Source organism: Strigops habroptila, chromosome 5, assembly GCF_004027225.2.
Source record: "Strigops habroptila isolate Jane chromosome 5, bStrHab1.2.pri, whole genome shotgun sequence".
NCBI classification, from domain to species: domain Eukaryota; kingdom Metazoa; phylum Chordata; class Aves; order Psittaciformes; family Psittacidae; genus Strigops; species Strigops habroptila.
Genome location: NC_044281.2, coordinates 47,541,557 through 47,564,123, shown reverse-complemented (window position 1 = coordinate 47,564,123; position 22,567 = coordinate 47,541,557). Strand labels below are relative to the sequence as shown.

At 35.0% G+C, this 22,567-nt stretch overlaps 1 protein-coding gene across 10 annotated transcripts in view; it reads right to left on the bottom strand.

The window, feature by feature from the left end:
* LRP1B (LDL receptor related protein 1B) overlaps positions 1 to 22,567 on the bottom strand; it is a 752,766-nt gene that overhangs the window by 125,494 nt on the left and 604,705 nt on the right. For all 10 annotated transcript variants that reach the window (XM_030487472.1, XM_030487474.1, XM_030487475.1 and 7 more), the window contains 9 exons: positions 18,515 to 18,707; positions 17,933 to 18,058; positions 12,475 to 12,603; positions 9,707 to 9,826; positions 8,588 to 8,701; positions 8,244 to 8,393; positions 5,042 to 5,164; positions 3,100 to 3,219; positions 680 to 808 (listed from right to left, as the gene is read on the bottom strand). In XM_030487472.1, the coding sequence (XP_030343332.1) occupies positions 680 to 808; positions 3,100 to 3,219; positions 5,042 to 5,164; positions 8,244 to 8,393; positions 8,588 to 8,701; positions 9,707 to 9,826; positions 12,475 to 12,603; positions 17,933 to 18,058; positions 18,515 to 18,707 (1,204 nt within the window). The remainder of the gene's footprint in view (positions 1 to 679; positions 809 to 3,099; positions 3,220 to 5,041; positions 5,165 to 8,243; positions 8,394 to 8,587; positions 8,702 to 9,706; positions 9,827 to 12,474; positions 12,604 to 17,932; positions 18,059 to 18,514; positions 18,708 to 22,567) is intronic.

Sequence of the window (22,567 nt, the reverse complement as noted above, 5' to 3'; positions counted from 1 at the left end):
AACACTTGGGAATTACAGCTGTCCTTACTATGCTCCTCTGCTCCTGAACAAAAGCTCTTTAAAGTCCATAAATACTCAAACCAAAACTCAGCCTAGAAATGGCAAGTGATAGAATATGCATTCAGTGGTGAGAACATATTTCAATATTTTTAACCTATATCATTTTTATACACACTAATAAAAAAAAAACCCTAATGAAACTATTACTAAACTCCAGACACTTTTAATAGGGATGTATCTCAGAAGACTGGAAGTAATAGCTTATAGGGCAAGAGATGTCAAGTTCCTAACAATTAGCCAGAGTAAATTGGAGTCAGAACTGTGTCTCCCTTTTTGATGCACAACCCCCTTGACACGCAGCAGCATTTTCTTCAGGAAAAGCAATAAAACTGCACGGTCAATAATGAGCCAATTTTCATTAGTAACCATGCCGTATAATGTCTATGACGTGACATACATACTGATCTTCAGCTGATGTGCCTCAGTCTATATTAGCAAAACTGGAAGAAGTTAGTCTGACTAAAATATTGAAGAATCATGGTATGTATGCCCACATGCGGTCCATCAATCTTTACTAACAGTCGTGACAGTATAAGGGTATGATGCCACAAACACAAGCAGCATTTCGCTATTGTAAACTACCAAGAAAAGAAATACTACACATTTTTAACATGCATACCACAGCCTGCTGTTGACAGCTCATCACTTCCATTAGGACAGTCTCTTTCACCGTCACAAAGCCAGTGTTGGGGAACACAGGCATGCGAGCCCAAGCAACTGAACGTATCTGCTGCACAGGTCACTGAACCTGAAAAAGCATTACATGTGAGTCTCAAACACATTCTAACTGATATTACTGATATTTTTTTTTTAAGGTAACAGGTAATGCCTAACGGTTTTTTATTTTAAAATAAAACTGAAAGAAGATTTTGTTCTGCACAGTATCATGAACATACTGGCTGAGAATGTATTTTACAGTAAAAATTTGACAATCTGCTATTTCTTCCATTCTTTTCATTTCTTCAGTCTCTTAAATTTCTGCAAGGAAAATGTATTTACCATACTTCATGAAAACTATCCAGCTGTATAACTTTTCAAACCAATTTTGGCCTTTACATTTGACTGCATGTTTGAACTGAATGAATGAAGGAACTAATCCTTTAAACCAAGTAACCCTCGCACCACTGCACTCTATGCTGGGAGGCTAAAGGTATTCAAAACCCATAGGAGTCAGCCCTGTGTAGAAGAGAACAATGGGTACCAAGTACAACAGTAGTTGGAGTAAGAAAATACCTGACAGTTCTAATGCAAGTAACTCAAAGTACTGTTTGTTTGACTTCTTTTTTTTCCTTTTAATAGGCTTTTCTGCAAATCAGAATATTATGTCCTAGGATTTTACCCTGTTTGAAGTAAACTTTTGTGAAATCCATCACTGTATTCTCTCAGAGTACAACATCCATCAATGTATTCTCTTAGATAAGTTGAACATTCTTCACTGAAAAGGAGATAGTGTATTTTCTACCAATTTTAATTAGAAATTAATAAAATAGTAAAACAAATTAAAAATTGATTTTTTGGCTATTCATGCAAGAGAGACAACTTTTGTTTGCTTATACTCATTTGCCATTTTTTGATACTTCTGAAGTTAAACTTTACGTTAAGTAAATACTGATTTTATTGAAAAATCTGAAATCATTTTGATCTCTTTTTTCTTCTTGAAATTCAGATCTGCCCCTGTTCCTAAGGAGAGATACAGCCTTAACTCTCCCCTCTTCATAACCGGTGTGGAGTGTCTCCTCTCTGAGAGATGGCCTACAATTTCGTTGGTGGGATTTCTTCTCATAAGAGATCTTCAATGTATTGCAAGCTAAGATATCAAAAGAAGTAATTCTGAACAAATAAATTGTTATGCTGTAGTGACATTTTGCAATTTGGTGGTCTTGGTTTTCCTCTCCCTTTTTCTAATTTCTGCTCTAAGTTTCCTATTAAGCTTTGGGCCTTTATGTTTCTTAGGGCTTCATGTTGTTATAGAGCAACCTGAACAACAATAGTCACATATGAGGTGCTCATCTTCTCAAATCACACCTTCTAATTTTCCTAGGGGAGAGAGGCAGAGAAAAATCTTCCTTTTCAAACAGACACCGCCTCCAATATCCCACTCCTCAGCATGACCTCAATACCATTAAAAAAAAGTATAAATGAATTGTAGATGGATTTCAACTTGAAGTTAACATAGTAATTAATTCATGCTTTGCAATATTAGAACAGCATAATTTCCACCTTTGTCCTTTTCATTTGTTGGCATTTCTACATCTGCGTTTGATTAAGAAACTACTTTAACAAACCACAATTCTGAGCATAAGCTGAAGATATTTCTTCTCTGTCTACTTAACGCTTCCAGTAAAGTTATCAACAGTGTTTTTACTGTGGTATCACACATGAAATATGGAATAAAATACTCTTTGTGGGATGAACTTTAAGTAAGAGGGTTTTTGAAAAGAAACAAGTACTTAAAAGTTAAAAGTTGACATTTTACAAAGAAAATCTTAAAATACAACATAAGTAACGATGGAAACAATGTTGAAACTATCATGAAATTGACAGTATGACTTGACATAATGTGATTTTCTTTTGAAAAGAATTCATTAACACTTTTCCAGTCAGCTGAGCCCCAGAATGAAAGTAAAATTTTAAATTCCTTATGCAATTTGAAGGTTTGGGGCATTTGGGATGAATATTATGCTATAATATGCTTATGGCTGTACGTACAAAAATTTAAAGAGAATATGAGAAAGAGCTGGGGAGAAGAAATAACTTAAGAGTCTTCAAGCACACACCACTGAAAACTCAAATAGTGATGCAGGGGTTTTACCTCAAGGATTGGAATTGGACAGAAGTTTGATTCTCCTTTTGCCCATGCTGATGTGCCATTCCTACCTTCACTGACAGACTACGCACTGATCATATAGTCGCCATAAAAAGGTATCTTTAAAGTACATGCTCTTTAGAGATGCTGTACTTGCCACCACCTTCTTGGATCACTTGGTCTCCTTCAGCATGTATGATCTGACAATACAGAACTAAAATTCTTCTACTTACCACAAATAGCATCACTTTCATCTAAACCATCTCCACAGTCATCCTCACCATCACAAGTCCATTGCTTAGAGATGCATTTGTCTGCAGAGCAAGCAAACTGATTCCACAAACAAGACGAATCTAGGAATGACACCAGCCATGACATTTGTTAGGTTCACAAAAGTACTGCATTCCCTGTATTTTCTAGCATAGTTTAGGAATCTCCACACTGTTTCTATCTGTACTCCCAATTTTAGTGTATTAAAACACTCAAACACAGTATAATCCTATTCAAGATGTTACCAGTTTGTCTAAGAGTTTGCATTCACCAACACATTTATAAAAATAAGTAAATAGCGAAACAGTCAAAACACATTCACCTATTTTTAAACATTTTGCTAGTAGTATGGGGACACTTTAAAAGCATAAGTCAGGTTTGTGTATTTCACATGGATACTGTTAACTATAGTGGCTGCTTTATTTTGGCAGTAGGTCTGAATTTTCAAACACAGCCTTCCCCTTGGTATTGCAGCATTTAACTCCATCTTTAAAAGATGTTCTTTTCTCTCACAAGAAAAATTACTGTGTGTTTGCATCTCTCCCATAAAAATCAGCTAACGGGTTTTACAATATTGCACACAAGTATGCATATATTGTAAAACCTGGAAACATAAACAGAGAGTTACACTTGCATCATACAATGCATTCAACGTACACTTTTGTATACATTGAAAATAATGGCATGCTTCTGCATTTCAAAAGCAGTCTGCACAACTGTTCTAAATAAATGCTATTATTATGACCTTTTCTGAAAACTTCAAATTGTCTACTTCTCCAAGATTTTCTTTAACAATAAATTTTTTTTAACTGATGACAACAAATTTTGATCTTAAAAATAAAAAGAATTATAGTTAATGTAATCTGAATTTATAAGTAGAGTATTGTAACAACTACCTCAAAATGGGTAAGAGCAATAAGTAGAGAAAAAGTAATTGACTAAACCCCCTTCCCTCTCTCCCACAAAAAATTGCTAATAGGTCGCATATAAATATGTATGTGTATAGAACTTGGAAGCATGCCAAGTTACAATTGATAAATGTGGTCAACACAAAACCTTCTGATTTTTATAGTGCACAGGAGTTGCTAATTTTGAAGTTAAGATGTATATGTACAATGTAAACTGCAAACTAAACATGGAAGCATGTTAATAGAAAACTGGGTCATGAAGAAAGTACTGTTTAACTTTCAGTCATGTTAAGTAGTACAGCATAAAAAAAAATACACAAGTTTAGGGGTTTATTATCAGGTTTTATTTAAATAGGGAATAGGAAAATTTGATATTGCTTTTTGCTGTTCTGATAAAATTTAATTCTAGTAACAATCCATTCAGTTAATCCATACAAATTTACAAGACTAGCTCCCCCTATGAGCAAAACCACAAAACCAACCTGCACGGCTCCTCAGTTGGGTGGAGTATAAGAAACTTGAAATTCCCTTGACCTTACTATAGTTCACAGAGTTTATGCTGTATTTTATTCACATCGCTTTTATTGTTACTTTAACTATACCTGTATGGCCCCTGATGCAAAGAAATACCTATTTTTACGTCATAAAGGTATATTCTGGTTACTTCCTGTTGAGGTCAAGATACTGATACAAACTGATTATGTCTATATAACTGTTCTAATGAGGAGTTATGAAGAATTAGTGAAATTGTTAAATATTAAAGCCATAGAAAAGTCTGTATAAAATCTTTAGAAAAAAAAATGATGAGGCTTTTATTCTGGCATGAGATAGGGTTTAAGATATTGGCAGCATGAAGTATTAAAGAGTTGAATCTGAAAATATAGTATTAAAGACCATTTTATATAGCTCTAGATTCAACCTCTCAGATATAAATGCACACTTCTGTTTCCAAAGCGCATTACTAATTACAGAAATACAAGCAAGATAAAATGCTCACCACAGTGCAATTCATCTACTCCGTCCTCACAGTCTTTCTGCCCATCACAAAGCCATGTGGTCAGAATACATCTTCCACTAGGACAACCAAAATAATTTTCTTCACATGTGGGTTTGTTTTGAACTGTGATAAAATAAAGAATGTAATGTAAAATGGTCTCTACTAGTATGATCAGGAGCCTAATACATTTCTGCTAAATTGCTGAATACTAATGGACAACAAAGTGTTTGTGTCTAAAAATGCAAAAAAAAAAAAAAATACTATTTATGTTATTTGTATTCATACAAATTAGAAAACAGAGATAGCTAAGCAGTTTAGGGAGCTATGAGAGTTCATTTATTTAGATAAGAATCAGAGCACAGCTTCAAACTAAATTAAAAGGAACTATAGAGAAAAGTAGTTCAGTTTACAGGTTTTGAGCTCAGGTAGATCAACACTGCTTGTTGGTTTACACCAGCTTAAGAAATTGCCCTTCCGGTCTATCTGCTATCACCTACAGGATAAACTAATTGTGGTAGTATTTTTGCCACATTCACTGTGATGAGCTACAGATCTGATGCACACACTGACTAACTGGAGCTATACCACTGATGTTGGAGACAGAGATTTCGACCACCACAAATTAAAAAGAAGTTCTTCCTTGCCTTTGAAAAATATGAAAATCATTTAAGATTGTACTTCTATGAATGCTCAGAAAAGAGATGTGAGGAAAAAAATATACCATATATTTATTTTCATGACAGAAGCAGAAATATTAGTCTAATGAGTGACACAGGTTACTTTCAAAATGTTAAGCAAGGCATTTGCCTGGGAATACCCAGACAATATACTCTACAGAGTAGCACTGGAGATCATTAAAGCTCTCTGCCACAGTTTCTATTATTTCCTTAATGCACAGGGGCTCCTGAGACTGGCTTTTTTTTTCCCTCTCTCCCTCTCTCTTAAAAAGAAAGCAAGTTATCATATTTATGGCTTCTAGAGCTGGATGAATAGAAAAAGAGAAAGAAAGAAAGAAAGAAGTGCAGTGTCTATGATGACTGGGTAGATATTCAAGTATAGCCACCCCTAAATAAGTATTTTGCCTTAATTTTCTGTAAGAACAATGACACTTAACAAAGACTGTTAATGGGAATTACATTCACAGTAGAAACAACACTCCAAAACTTAATGTGCCAAAGTTGGTCAGTTTTGAATGAAATGGCAAAGGAAATCACATGTAGGTTGAATGGGAACGGTATTGCTTCAAAGTAAAGGGAGGAATGATCCAGGCAATTAGTCACACATTAAAATGATGGAACATTTTGGCACACATTTGAAAGACAGAATAAAGTAATACAAATAAATGAACGACAGAATAAAATGCAACATTAGTTTACTTATGCAACATTAGCTTACTGAAGTTGTAGCACACTGCCCTCAAAAAAACCCTATAGGTTTTGGGTCTCTTTTTTGTCTATAGCCAAAGGAAATACAGTAAACCTAACCTATTCTGAGCTCAATGAAACATTTTATACAGCAAATTCAAAGGAATTAATAGATAATCTGAAGAATATGGAGATTAGAATGGGAACTTAATTTAATATGCATCTGCCCTGTAGGAAAGATGGAAGTTCTCAATGTCAGATTGATTAACGTTAGTGCTGAAGTCCTAGGTTCCTTCTGGATCCTGGTAATATTTTCACCAATAAAGTTGGCACAAAATACAATAGAAGCTTCTGGTGACACAATGGGATTATCACACATTAAAAACAGGATACTAAATGGGAATAATCATAGAATCATAGAATGGTTAGGGTTGGAATCAGATGATGTTAGTTACTTGGCAAAAATTGAATGGTATTCAACAACATAAAATGGGAAGTTTTATTTTACAAATTAGTAACATTTATTAATTAGTATTTATTTTTACAAATACTAATTCTTAGAAAAAAAGAGGTACTGGTCACAGGAAGATACTTACAAACTACCATGAGTCAACTATGACAAAAACAAACAAAAAATTAAAATGTATTTGCGCTGACAGAAGGCAAAAGTAAGACTTCATCTGCTATACTGGGTACTCGTCTGGATATTCAAGAGAGATGTACATTGACATGATTAAGATGACACAGACTGATAGCCCTATATTGAAAGAAGGAATTCTAAAATGCCTTGGCTTATTTGCCACTGCAAGTAAAGAGTAAGGATATGATTACTGAAGGACTACAAGGTCCTCCTCAGCATAAGAACAGATATAATCCAAGAGATGTGTAGACTAGAAATAAAAAGAATGAATGAGGTTCTGGAAGATGACAGTAACAGGAATATTATGAACAAAAAATAATACTGATTTATTTTATAAATTTTTCTTAAAAAGCTCAAGGTGCAGTAGAGGAGGTACAGGCTTAATATCCCTTGAGTTTCTTTACTAGTTCACTGTCTTCAGTTTGATGAGAATTTACTAGGATGGGCCTAATCCTACAAATACATATCAAGAAAGTTATGTTCATTAAAGTATTCTCACTCTAAATACAATTTTTTGCTCCTTTATTTATAGATATGTTTACATACTGCACTTAATATTCTCAAATGAGAGGTTCCGGATAATAAACGAGCAATCCTATGCCATCCTTCATTGCTTAACACTAAATATAAATCACCTTAGTGCTAGGACCGGGACTCAAGTGTACCCTGATTGCTTTGTACGGGCTGAAGACCAGGACAAGCACAAAAGCAGTAACCCTGGATTCTACCCTGGCAACTTATCCCAAGTACCTTGACAAATTAAAAGAGAAAGTAAAAAAAAAAAAGGCGAGAAAAAAAAAAATACCAGCACTAAAGCAATAGCTAATAACAGTTCCTGAGTGATCGTGCTGATGCTTGGAGAGCTTGATATTGTAATGACTAATGTTTTACTTAAATAAAAATGGTTAATGACAGACCTAACCTGGATGAAATAGAAAGCTAGACATTATAGTTTGCTTCAGAGAAATGCAGTAGTAATTTGTAATAATTTGCATAATCTAATGAAACGCAAAATAAAGACTGGTGAAAAAAAGCTGCATTCGGCATTATATTGATCTCTGTATTAAATAAAACAGTATTGACTTAATAAACATTTTGCACCACAATTATAAAAAAGAACCAGAAATATAGCAGTATCTTTAAGGAAAAAAAAAAAAAAAGTAAGGGGTTTTTGTTTTTTTTTTTTTTCCACAGTTACCTGGGCATTTTAGTTCATCTGTATAATCTCCACAGTCATTAGATCCATCACATATCCATTCTGGCAGTATACAAAGTGATGTTGAATTACAGCTAATAAATCCTGAAGATTTTATTCCAAGTTTATAGAAGTAAGCACAGCTTGTACTATCTGGAAAGAGAAGTAAATTACTTTATCACATGTAATACAGATTAAGAGCGTCACAGTTTGGTTTGCACGTTTAACTTGAGTTTGTGCAAAACATGGAGCTGCTGGTACCCAACTAGTAATGACTGAATTAACTGCTCTATAACAAGGAATAATCATGGAACAGATGCTCTGATGAAGCTCAAACACAAACTTACTACAGTTCTTTTCATCTGAAGCATCTGCACAATCAATGATCTGGTTGCACTGTGCCGATTTTCCAATGCAAATCCCATCTGCACAACGGAATTCTGTGGAAGCACACGCTGAATCTGTAACATATGGTTATAAAAGATGCAAATTTATGTACTAAACGGACTCTTCAGATGCATAGTGTATGTACTATGTTTAAACCTTCTACCTTTGCATGAGGAATTCAGAACACACTGTACCTGTCATAGCTAAAAAAACAGTAGAAACATAAGGCCTAATAAACTTGAAAGCATAAGTTTCTATTTTTTTTTTTCCCCACCTAAATGTCTCTCTTGATATTTCAATTCAATTTGATATAGTCATCATGTGAGGAAGGAAGAAGCACTTTCAGGACCATCTATGAATCAGATCTCTTTCACGTAATGTGAGGTTGAGGTTTTTGCCTGTATACTTTTCTTTCTACTCATATTCAGCTAAATGATTAAAACCCATGCAGTGCTTTCAAAAAACTGCTGGTTAATACAGCTACATAGATTTTAGCTATATATTGTAGAATAGTTTCCCCTCCAATCCTTCTGAATTGTAACTAAGGATTTGTGTTGTCTGCTAGCTAGTCTTTATTCATTGGCTGATGAATAGATATACTCATGTTTCAAGACATAAAACCAATTCTGATATAAATAGAAGAACAATTCTAGTAAGTTTTGCAAAGAACACAGATGTTGCCACACATCTGAGAAGCAAAGAAATAGAACACTGGTTACTTTAAAGAAACAGTGCAGCAGAGAGAGAAGAAATCACCCATCTTTCAACTCTTCTGTCTGTAGTAAAGATACTCTCTCATTTACTACTTCATAAAACAAGCAGCAACTGTATTTCCATAGCCAGACCCACTTTCCTTCTTGAGGGCTGTAGGTGTAAACCAAAATCAATCTTCATACCAATTCTAACACGTTTTCCCACACATATTAGTGTGCACCTGCTTGTTTCTGAATTCTAACAAAACAAATCTCAGCACCTGTAATATCAATAAAGTTATATGCATTTCCTAGCTACTTCTGTTTACATACTAAGTATTTACAGAGCAATATTCTGAAATCACTTTGGAAGTAACTGTCATTTACCTTTACAGCCAAACTCATCAGAATTGTCACCACAGTCATTTACACCATCACATACTTTGTTACTTGAAACACAGCGACGATTAGAACATGGCTTGAAACCCTTCCGACAGCCTCTATTTTCTGTTAAGTACAAGCACATAATTTCATTTAGACACTTGATCTCTTATAAAAATACCCTTACATTACAACCAGACAAACATTCCAGAAAAACATTTTATATGAAAACGCATTTGAAGCTACAGGAAAAAGATCAGATATTGTTCACTTACTGTCCAGTAGAACTTGAAATGATAAACAGATAAATAATAATAAATGAAAGCACAAAAAATGACAAAAAATGAAAAAGGGAAGCCTAATCCCAATTTTCATCATCCTGTGGTATAAAAAGCTCATGTGCTTTAAATACATTTGTTTTGACACACTTTTGTCAGGCTTGTGACAATGTCTGAATATAGCACCAGCAATTCTATCATATAGAATGAAACATAGTGAATTTGCCCTAAACCAAATTAGGAGAGTACAATGGAGAGTAAAATAACAAAATATTAGCAGAAAAGTTTCTGGATTTCTGAATACCAACACTGCAAGTGATCTGCTCAAGTAGGGACGCTTCTGAAGAATGTTGAATGTTACATATGTTGATATGCTGAAAATTTAGGAATGATTTACTAAAGCCCTAACTGTTGTAGAACTGATGCCACAACAATGAATAAATAATGCTCACTGAATTAGTTAATGAGTCCACCATCCTGTACTTTATCAGATTCAGAAAAAGAGATACTGTATATGACCTAGTGCATTACAGAACCACAGCTCTTTCTACTTTTGGAGGTTTGGAACTAGATGATCTTTAAGGTTCCTTCCAACCCAAACCATACTATGATTCTATGAAAAGGTACACTGTAACACTACAAATTAATACAAAGTCCGTCATAAACTTATGTGGCAAATCCATGGAAAAATGGATTTTTCCAAATGTTGGATTTTACACTTATATTTTTTCCATATTGCAGCATAAAGCATAAAATAGTTATAGCAGCTCAGTAAACCTCTGACTACTGACGTATAAGACAGCTTCTTCAGAATGACAAGAAAGAGTATTGTGAGATTCCTCATTAGCTACAACTTTCTTATTTCTTCCTAGGTGACTCTCTCTCTATTCCTTCAACCTACTTCCTCCTAACAAAGTAAAAGAAACTATATGAAACCTTAATCCTTTTTCCATCGACTGTGAATGAAATAAATGACTAAAATTAGAGACAAAGAGGCTTAATCCATATGAAAACAAAACTGACTGGACTTTTTTCTGGCGTTGTTTTTTGTGTGGTTTTTTTGATGTGCATGTTTGGATTTTTTTTTAATCGCTTCTTATGTCTAAGAAATATGCATACATAAATACAAATACATCAACGTACCCTTATTAAGAAAACCGTAGTAGAATTCATAGACTGAAGTCATTTACTTTTCAGTGCTTTGAAGCTGTCTTTTCAATTCAAGGGCCTCCCCCCTACCCAGTAACTAGCAATGTTTTGTATTATCCAGAATCTTCTTTCCTTGTCTGATCTTTTTTCAGATCCAAACAAACCTCCTTAGTTTCCTACATGTAGTTGATCTGATGGAATGTTAGTTAGTTTTACATGACATGATCAAAGCTATTACTAAGCAGAAGTCTGACATAGGACATAGGTCATAGTATCAGTTGCTATGATCAGATTGGTGGTGTTTATTTTTTTTTCAGGGGGAAAAAAACCCCAAAACAAAACCAAGAAGAAAGCTATTCTGCTTCTTTTTCCACTACCAACCCCAGCCATTAAAATGGTAGAGGTGACCTCCAGGAATTAAAGCAGATATTTTTATAAAACTACAGAGGTGGCAGGTATAAACATATTGGGTGGGTTTGAAATTATATGAAATTGTTCATATTGGACACAGAAGAGAGACCAAGGCTGTGCTATGGTTATATAAAACAAGATAAAGGCCAAGACTTACAGGCACACAGGTAACAAGGAGATTTCACATAATGGGCAGGATACATGAATTCACTAAGGTGACACTAATTCACTAGGTGACTAAATCCTAAGTGATTTAGGAAAATTATTTGAACAGTAGTATTTAAGACCCCATAGCAGGTAAACTCAGTTGGACTCAAAAAAAATTGGAAGTGATTCAGTGATTATTAGGAAATGAAAAAAACCCCAAAACAGATAAGGATAACATGAAAGTAATGAGAAAGTAATGACAAGACAAACTTGTGTCAAACTTGTTGCAAGATGCAAAGTGATTGGTATGAAGAATAATGACACTATAAACTTAAACAGAAAATTGGTTGGAAAGATTACACAGACATTTTTTGTATTTTATAATACTTCTATTTTAGTGTTTTCACAGAGAAAATCTTATTAAATATAGGAAAATAAATCGAAGATGCTAAATTAAAATTGAAAATACTCTCATTCTCATCCTTGAAAAAGCAGCTAGTTGTGTTTTTTCCTTATTTTTGGTGTTGGAGACAGAAACGTGAGGACATTTTAGATGTTTTTTGTTCAATGTAAGTCATCTAATACATGAAGTTCGCAAGATAACTATGTTCAGATGTAAGTCATTCTATCCATGTAACATGAAGGGCTTCTTAATGTGCAAGTTGGCATTTTCTTCTTGTGCATCTTGGTGAGCAGTTGGTATGAATAAGTAGAAAAGTTACAGAGTAACCAATGTAAGCATGTATAACAAAATAAGAACATGAAGGTGAAACATCTGGAAATACTTACCACAGTAAAAAAGTTTCTCATCAGACTTGTCCTTACAATGAGCGATGCCATCACAAGTCAACTGATACTCAATGCATTCACCATTTCCACATTCAAACTCTGAATAAATGTTGCATGTAGAATTTTTTGCTAAAAATAAAACACATTAAAACGTAATTTTTAGTAGCTTTTACACTTATTGGAAAACAAAAAAAAAATGTTGGCTACATTTAAAATGTCTCCTACAAAGTTTTTGAAAACCTAAGTAAAAAAAAATCCCCACCATGGCATCAGAACTTAAAAGCTTCTACACAGTGGTGGTCTGCAAGACTGCTATACTTCTCTGTAAATTTATTTATATTATATAGGATTGAGGATAGATATCTAAGTAGAAAACTGTTTTCAGAAATTTTATGTTGGGGTGAATTCCAAACCAAGGTAAGAGAGAGTCTGTAAAAGAAAAATACATAGCCAAACACCCATGAAGGAACACATAGCGAAGCAACTTGAAGGCAGTGATTCTGATATGATGCTTTCATAGAACCATAGAATGGTTTGGGTTTGAAGGGACCTTCAAGGTCATCTATTTCCAACCCCCCCTGCCATCAGCAGGGACAGCTTCCACTAGACCAGGTTGCTCAAAGCCCTGTCCAACTCGGCCTTGAACACTTCCAGGGATGGGACAGCCACAGCGTCTCTGGGCAACTTGTGCCAGTGTCTCACCACCCTCACAGTAAAGAATTCCTTCCTTGTATCTAATCTAAATCTACTCTCTTTCATTTTAAAGGCATTACCCCTTGTCCTATCCCTACCTGCCCTTGTAAAAAGTCCCTCTCCAGCTTTCTTGTAAGTCCATTTAAGTGCTGGACGGCTGCTCTAAGGTATCGCTGGAGCCTTCTCTTCTCCAGGCTGAATAAATGACTTTGTAACTACTGTGCTCAGCTATCCTCTGCCCACACATGTTTCTCCACAACCCCAGCTTCTATGGAACTGTCTCTTAACAGGTGTTTAAAAATAATCTCTTCAACATAGCACATCCAAAAGCAAGAACCAAACACCATTACCTAGCAGTCAATTTGAACTCTCAACTCTGCTCTGTGGCACTGTACAGCTGCTCAGTATCTACACAGGTACTGGCATTACTGTAGTACATCCAATGTTGAAGATACAGCCTAACACCCAATGAAGAAAACACGTTGTTTCTACTTCACTTATTTATTTTTATTAAAAAATTTGAATTGGTAATTTTTGTGTTCTCTCCTTCTCAGGGTGAATGTTTTATCTATTATTTTAGAAGAGAATAAGATGTACATTGAAAATTTTTACTTCTGCTTTTTCTTGCATACAGATTTTCTTTTAGTTCATTTAGAAACTAGAAAAGTATCATGAAACTGACACATAATAGTACATTTGTTTCATTTGTATGGTTCTAAACAAAATATCAAACTTGAGAGAAAGGACAAGTATATACAACTCAGGAGAAAGAATAGAGAAATGATACCTAATAATTATGTTTTTTTCTTGTTTCCATTATAATTACTTCAGCACAAATTCAGGAAGAACCAATGTGCACTATATGCAACAAGCCAATATAAACTGAAGACATTTCTGAATTCGATTCAATGCTGAAAGCATAGATTCTGGACAAGGTGATATCTGATCTTGTATTTGATTTATACAGCCCTTTAAATTTTAATCTAGTTTATCACAGCAATTATTTTTCTCTCTTTCCCCCCATTTTTTAAGCATTTTAAGATCTTAGATCTTGGGAAAAGTCATTCTCAATTACTGTTTTAGTTCATCTAGCTCAGCATCTTAGATTGCAATCTTCAGAGTAAGGTGGGGGGAAAAAAGAAGTATGTATAGTATAATCTTTCCTCAGTTAAACTCTAACTGGAAACCATTGTAGGATTGCTTCAAACCCCAACTTTCAAGGTAAACAAACAGGTGAGATAAAGCTCTTTAATTAAGGTTCAACTTCAGTCACTCATCTGATATAGTCCTAACCAGACTCGATGAATGCATGTAGATACTTTTATCTGTCTCAGAAGTAATTATGATAGATAGGCAAAGACTGTAACTGTTACTAAGAAAGCAGTATCCTACTACCATAATAGCAGTTATGTTTTTCATCTTGGTTATGTTTTTTTCAAACTCTTTGGGATGCCAGCAGCCATCTTTCTCTCCCACCTCCAAGCAAACCAGGACTTCCATTGCACTCATGCAACAATTTTAAGTCATTACATGAAATTGACAACGTCCGTTACATTTAATGAAGGTAAAATATGGATGAGTGAAAGATCTGTCTCCTTACTACTCCAGATATTAAGAATTCCAACTCTTCTTTGTATTTTCTCCAATTCCAATTATTCTAGGCAACTGAAATTTTAATGATGTAAATACCTGAACCAAGCACTGAAAAACTTTTAACCTGCTACAATTTGATCTCTTCTTTATCAGCAAATGAGGTTTCTGCCCTCCCGTGAGGCAGGAAAAAAATCAAACCATTAGGCTCTTGCCACTGTAGCAACAAAGGAAATCTTCCTTGCCAGATTCAGAGAAGTTGGCAGCAGTTACTTTAAGTCTTTAGCAATCTCTGTACTTTATCATACTAAGTCTTATAGGTAAAGGGATGGGACAATGCTAGCTGATCCCACACGATCAAGTGCAAACTGGCAGGCAAAGGAACTTATGGAAATTATCTAGCTCCATTTGAATTATCAAAATCAATAAAATTTAGCAATATGGGAGGTGAAATAAGGTGATTTTATAAGCCTGGTGGTAATATTCCATCTGCAGGAAGCAGAAACACTTGGCTCTAGATGAAAACATCTTTTTGTGATGTTGCGAAGTCTTAATTATCTTTGAACCATTAACAATCAGATTCCTGTCCATACAAGCTCAATTGATCACTGGATTCTGTTACTAGACTAAAAGTCTGCTACTCTGAAAGTGTTATAGTTTAAATTGAAATCTTTATCACTGCAAATAATTTTTAAAATTCATTGTATCTCAATTATACAAGACAAAGCAGTTGTTGAGTAAGAGCTGTAAATGTAATACAGGTTAGTTATACATTACTTTACTATTGCATCTTGACTCTAGATCAGCTGTATACTCCCTTGTGAAGGATAAGAGTTTTAACCCTCATACTTCCATATACTTAATTACAGAATCAGGTCTCCCTCTGAAATCTCAGTGGCCTTATAATGTACTATGTAAACACACAACAAATAACAACAACATGTATGTGTGAGCCAAAGGTAAAGTTGGAGGGGGAACTGTGAAGTGTGTGAAAGCATGGAATAAAGCCTTAGCAATTCACATATTTGTTTAGGACATGCTGGTAGCTTCCGTATGATTACACTGATTATATGCATAATTAATGTATGCATCTGGTTTCACTTAATATTAATATTTTAGGAAACTGAGTAAAAGGCAAAGCTATGGATCAAAATAAACATGGCAAAGAAATTTTAGGATTAAAATCTTAGATACAATAACCAAGCAATTAGGCTGGTATGGTTTAAAACTAATTACAGGCTCCTCAGAGCTGTGTAGCTGAGCTGCCAAGCCTAAGAATCAGATTCTGATGGACCAGGATCCAGTCCTAAGGGTACCTGCAGCCAATTTAAAATCACGTCAGTACTTTAGGTGTATTTCTGCCCTTTACCTCATCACAGTCTTCTCACTAGTTCTCTGTAACTGGCTCTCGTGATCTTGCAGCATCAAGTTGAGTAAGTTCTGCTCACTGATCCAACCAAAACTGGGTCTAAACCCCAAAAAAATCTAATTCCCAGTCAAACAAGTCAGTAAAGTCATCATTCAGTTACACAACTGTTATTGCTGATAAAAGGCATATGATGGGAGGAAGAGTAAGACAGAAGCACACTTCTTGCTCTTCTTCAACTGATCATTAAACAACAGTATTTTGTCCTGTTATGAAAATATTGATACAAAAATACTATTGACTCAGATATACCAGGAAAGCCTAATAACATTCTAGCATGAAAAATATCAGTGGCATGACCAAAATAAAATCTGTTAGCAAAGAAGCAGGTTAGCAAAATAACTAGCATGTCAATGAAGAACTACATCTCTTCGTATCCCACATCAACACAGTTCTGCATACACAGACCAGCGTTTTAAAAGCGACTCTATATCGGTAGAAGAGAAGCCACTTGTTAGTCTGTGCAGGAGCAACAGATTGCCACAGAAGAGTCTGAAGCAGGTAAACTGTCTACACTTCTTGCTAAACCATATCCAAAACTTGAATGTAATTTTTGTTGAATAGTATAGTGTCTCTCTACTGTTATGATAAAAAATTTGATTTAGAGAAAGCAGGTGGATCAAAGCTATGAAACTGAAGCAGCAGAACAGGCATACTTGGCAAATAAATATGGAAGTTGAAAACTTGATCCAAGAGTTCGGATTTCTGCCCCACGGAAGTAAAGGTCCAATAAACCACTGGAATTTGGAAGGGCTCTCTAACTTTGACAGAAGAGCTATAACACAGTGACATTAACCAAGACATAAGGAACCACGTTTCCTTCCCCCCCCCCCAGCTTCTTCTTCATTCCAAATCCAGACAGCTACACTTATTGAGGGGAGATGCACAAAGCCACGTTCCACATTACGAACATGGGTTATCCTTGAGGAAACAACGCAAAGCTTTCCCATTAATTGACTCCTGCTAAGGCACAGCATTACCAAAGTGACAGAGATTTTTTCCAAACTATTAGAAAACCTGGAAGAGTGCAGAGTGTGTACATATATTGTACCCTTCCAACTTACTAGCACATGCTTCATGTTCATAAACATCAGTTCTGCACAAAGACAGTGTGATTTAAGGAAGCTGAAATGGATGACCATGTATTCTGAACCACTAATTTTTTTCATCAGGTACCAAGACATTGGTTCAGAAGTAGCCTGGGAAGATGCGAGAACTTGAAACAGTGTAATACAGAATATTCTTCAACAAAACCAGTCTCCAAGGAGTCTGCCAGCTTAAAGTGATACATTTCCCAATTACTAAACCCACAATTCCACATGATTAAATACAACAGCTGGTTAATAAGCTAAAATACTTTCATATGCCTAAGGACATAAGGACACGAAATGAAAATATTTGTACTCAACAGAAATGAACTGCAAATAGGAAATGTTGAGCAGAACACAACTATCCAAACTAGAATTTAAGGAGAGTATTAACATATTTACCCCCAAATAAGTATTTATAATAAGTATATATGTATTAATGTATTTTTACCCCCAAAATAAATTTAAGTATTAATGCTTTTTACCCCCAAAAGCCTTGTAAGACATAAACCAGTAAAAAGCCTGGTACATGCTGAATTGCCAGATCAATTTTAACAGTACATAGAGCAACAAAATTAATGGCTTGGGCCAACTGTCTTTGCTTATGATAGCCAACTGCATCACACCATAGAAAAACATTGTGTCAGCTAGTATTACTTACTCACACATCTGTTATCATCTATCAGTATTCTATCCCCTCTACATGAGCAGTTTACTCGACCGTCAGGTGTCAGAAGGCATAAATCATGACAACCTCCATTCATTAGCGCACAAGGAGATAACTCACCTGAAAAACAAATGATAAAAGATGAAGTCTGTTTTATTAAATTTCCTTCAGTGGCCAATGTCTTTGAGAAAGCAAAGATCGCCATATCTCAGATTCACAGGCCATTGATTCAAGTTTTATCAGTCAGATGAAAATGCTTCAGATACTAGCATACTAAAGATAAACAATGAAGTTACTTTAATAATTTAAAACCCCCACAACATTCAAAACTGCTGATATTTGACAGGAAATGATTTAATTCCTATCAAATGAGAACAATGTCCACAGGAGAAAATGGTCATTCAATAATATTTACTTGGGGAAGAGGTTATAGTCCATCTTTTGTTAACGGTTCCTATAACAAAAAGGAATTTATGAAACACCATGAAATGTTTTACTTGGTTAAAACTAAGTAAAATTCTTGAAACAAATTATACTGGAATTAACAAAATAATGTTATCTTGCTTTGTAACTTACAACTGTTAGTATCATTGGCAACAGCAATAATGCCCATTGGCTGATGCGGGATATCAGAACGAAGAACTTTTGTATCTCCTCCTGTATATTTACTGGAACGGAGAATAGCTCTCCTCACTCCATCTGACCAGAAGATATAATCATCATATACAGCCAGGCTGAGAAAAGTCCCTGGTCCAGATTTAACAATTACCTAAAATACATAAGTACAGAAGAGAAACATAAGAAGGAATGTTGCTGCTGAATAAGAAGTTTTAAAAGCGCAAACTGACTCAAATAACTTCACCGTTCTAGGCAAAACACTTAATTCTTCTGTATTTACAGCACCTGGAAAAATGAAATAGGTGCACTTAAAATGCGTCAAAAGGATGCTACAAGAGTCCAAATATCAGAAATCCAGGCAGCTGTCTCTTAATTAAAAAAAAAATAAAAAAATCACGGTTTATCTAAATGTGCCTGTAAAAATACCTACTCAACACACTACCAGCTTAATAGCTCAAACAGAAAAGAGAACAAGAGGTACTGTAGGGTGACTGAAAGTCCAAAAATTCTGAGTCTTCATGAATCAAAGCAAAAAGCATGTTTCAGAACTGAACAGCTTTCACCATATGATCACATTAGAAACTTGGACCAAAGACAATAAATGTTTTTTGTTGTTTTGTTTCGTTTTTTAGATCTCCTCAGTCACTATACTAATTATCAGTTTAAAATCTAGAAAGAAAATATTAATTGCAGTTCATTGCAGTAGGGTTTGAAAGCGAACTGCAGAAATACAAGTAATCCCAGTCTAAATCACAGCTCCTGTAAAACATTTTCACACATGTTCTTCCTTTCTATGCATCAGAATTAAATACGTAACACATGTACATTCTGAAGAATATAACACTTTTTAGACAGTTCTCTAGTTGAAAATTTAATTTTGACCAGAGTTAGTGCAAGGGGGTTATTATTTATCCATTAGATAAATAATGGAAATAAATAATATTCTGAACATATTTATTGCATTGTGTTCTTCCATGTTTCTTTGTGGAAATTAATAATTTATGTATATGTATAAAGCGAGAACAGTTCTGATCCAGATTGTCAAAAACCTCTTTATATCTATGTATCTAGCTGCTACTTATCATAGAGAAATTGGTATCAAACCAAAAAAAAAAAAAAAAAAAATCTTTCTTTTAACAACCCAACAGAAATCACTCTTTTCATAATCATCAATGCTCAACCTATATCTCTACTTAGGTCACCATAGTTTTTCATCTGCTTTATTTCCTTTATCCTTGTTCCCTAAGGACCTTTATAATAACAATGCAAGTTACTTGAAATATAAAGGATAATCATCTGCATATACACAGAACATCTGATGAATTTGAGCTATTGATGCTGTCTGCACACATGCACGTAGGTTGCACTGTGCATGCAGAGCAAACTGGTACACGGTTTAGCCTACTTGCAAGTGGATGCTGTGTACCATTTTTCTAAATGAAGGAATGAGGAATAAGTAGTAATGGTCAATCCTATATTTAATAAATAAACGAATAAGGGGGCAGGGGAAGTCTTTCTCTTCATATAAATAAATCACCTAATACATAGGACATCCAAATTCAATTTTGTGGAATAACATCCCTCCCCCTGCTCCTTTTTCAATTATAACTATGCATTGAAGACTAAGAAGGTGCCCTAGCTCTTCAGTATTCAATACCAACGCTTCAGTGGGAGTTTGTTCACACCTATGCCGGTTCACTGCCCAGGGTATTTCAACAATGCTAACATAAATAATTGTAGTCCAGTGCATGGGAGTGTTTCTGGTCAAGTTTAAACTCACTTAGAGAGAGTCTCAAAATTACTTATATTAATCAGATAATTGTAACAAATTATGCATTACTATGTACATTATATATTTCTGCATATTTGAAAAAAGGTCTGACCAGCATATCTCTTTTTTCAGCAAAGACTTTTTCCACTGATAAATGTCCCAAGAGGACATTTTCTCTAGCCAACCTTTTTCCAAAATTAAAAGTATTAAAAGATTAATGAGAATGTATCAATGACAAAAAGGCCTCTTCCGTAATTGTGCACATTTACTGTAAGAAACTTTGTATACAACACTTAAAAGCCTATGCTATTCACATTCAGACACATGTCTGGGGAAAAAGTAATAAAACTGATCATGTACGACTCTGAAAGATCTGTACAAAATCTGGTTGCAGATTATGCAACCCCACATTTTTTTCTCTATGATTGTGTGAAATTGCACCAGTTTGAAGGACTTCATTGTCACAGCCAATGCTAAAGAAAGCGCTATGTTCAACTTTGTGTTCTGTAGCAATGTCGCAATTTTTCTCCAAAAATTCTTTTGTTAAAAGAATTCTTTGTTAAAAGAATGTAAGTACATTACAGAACTGATCATTATTCAACCTTGGGGGATTTGAAATCCAAATAAAAGGTCACAAAAGCTAACATCCGGGAACATTTGTTCACTAGTGCTCATAGCATTTCAGTCACTGAAGTCTCCTTGATCAAGTTACAGTGCTATCTAACATCACTGGCTTTATTCAAGCATCCAAAAGAAAGTGTTCCTATTTCTACTAGCTTTTGGTCACCTTTACAAACCTTTTAACTTTCTAGGGTTTTTGTTTGTTTGGTTTGATTTTTTTTTTTAAAATCTTGATGGCACAACTAGATGAGCAGAATTAACTGAAATTGAAAGATGATTTCTTTAAAAGTCTGTTCACCCTTTGGTTACCTGCCAAATCATGTGGAAATCCTGCGGATTCAGTGTCAACCAAATCTGCTGTGCATCAGACCTGTTGTAAGTCATCTATGTTTCTAAATTTTGCAGTCTGTATGGCGTGCATGTTTACTTTCCCAGCAGTGTCTGCAGCTCTGTTCAGAGGTAACCGTAGATTCACCAGCAGGATCATGTAACAAAAATTCAGGTTCTTACACTGTGACTCTATTGAAATCCTCCCTGGATGACACCATCTGGCTGGCCCAGGATGGGTAGGAAGCACAGAACGGTCTGCCCACTACTCTTTGCTTCCTCTTTTCTTGCTGAGTGCTTTCCCTTGACAGAAAAAAAACCCCAAACAAATGATGGAAGCCACTACAAGCACATTTCAGATGTATTCCTCTGAGTTATCGATATTAATCTGATAAGCTTTGGATCTACACATAAGCCAACTGCGGCAGTATTTCAGGATATGCGTGTACCCAAATAACACAGAAGAAAGCCAATGCAGAATCAGTGATCATCATTCATCCATAAGAAAAATTATGCTTTTAAATTGTAAAAACTCTAAGACAATCAACTTAAAAGAACCCCGTGCCACAGGCAGAAAGCAAGAATAACTATGGTTATCAGCAATGTTTTTGGTCTCAGAAGAGAGCAATGTGGTACTGAATGAATGTGCACACGCATTGAGACAAGCAATGTACTGCCATTCTGCATTACAAAGATCTGAACTGAACAGACTTTTTTTTTACAGTAACAAGATTTTTTTATACTGCTAAAAAAAAAGCGTAAACAAAATCAAGCACATGAAGACCCTCTCGACATATTTTACTGTAAGTTTACATACCAAAAATCGTACCTATATATATAATTTTAAAACATTAAGGAAACCTGAACAGGAGATCCCTACCACCCCTTCAGTCTGAACCACTGCAAGTGAGAAACATCCAACAATACATCACATTTTAATATGGAATGATACCAACATTCAGTTACAGCATGTACTTTGAGCTCCAAATAACAGTTGAAAAGTGTTCTCCTCTTACTGTAAGGATATAAGGAGACTGAGGGCTAGGGTAAGGAACATCACAAGTAGCAGGGCAATTTCATTTTACCTATGATGCTCTCCTCCTAAGTTCTGATTTTCAAGTTCTCCTGACACCTTTTAACATGTAATTGCTCTAAATTTGGGCTATGTGTAGCAGTTTCTCTAGAAAAAACATGACTGAAAAAGGGGAGGAGCCAGCCAGACAAATGTCAAGTAGACAAGAATTTTTGCCATAATGCTGCAATTTGAATGACATATAAAACTTGTATTAGAT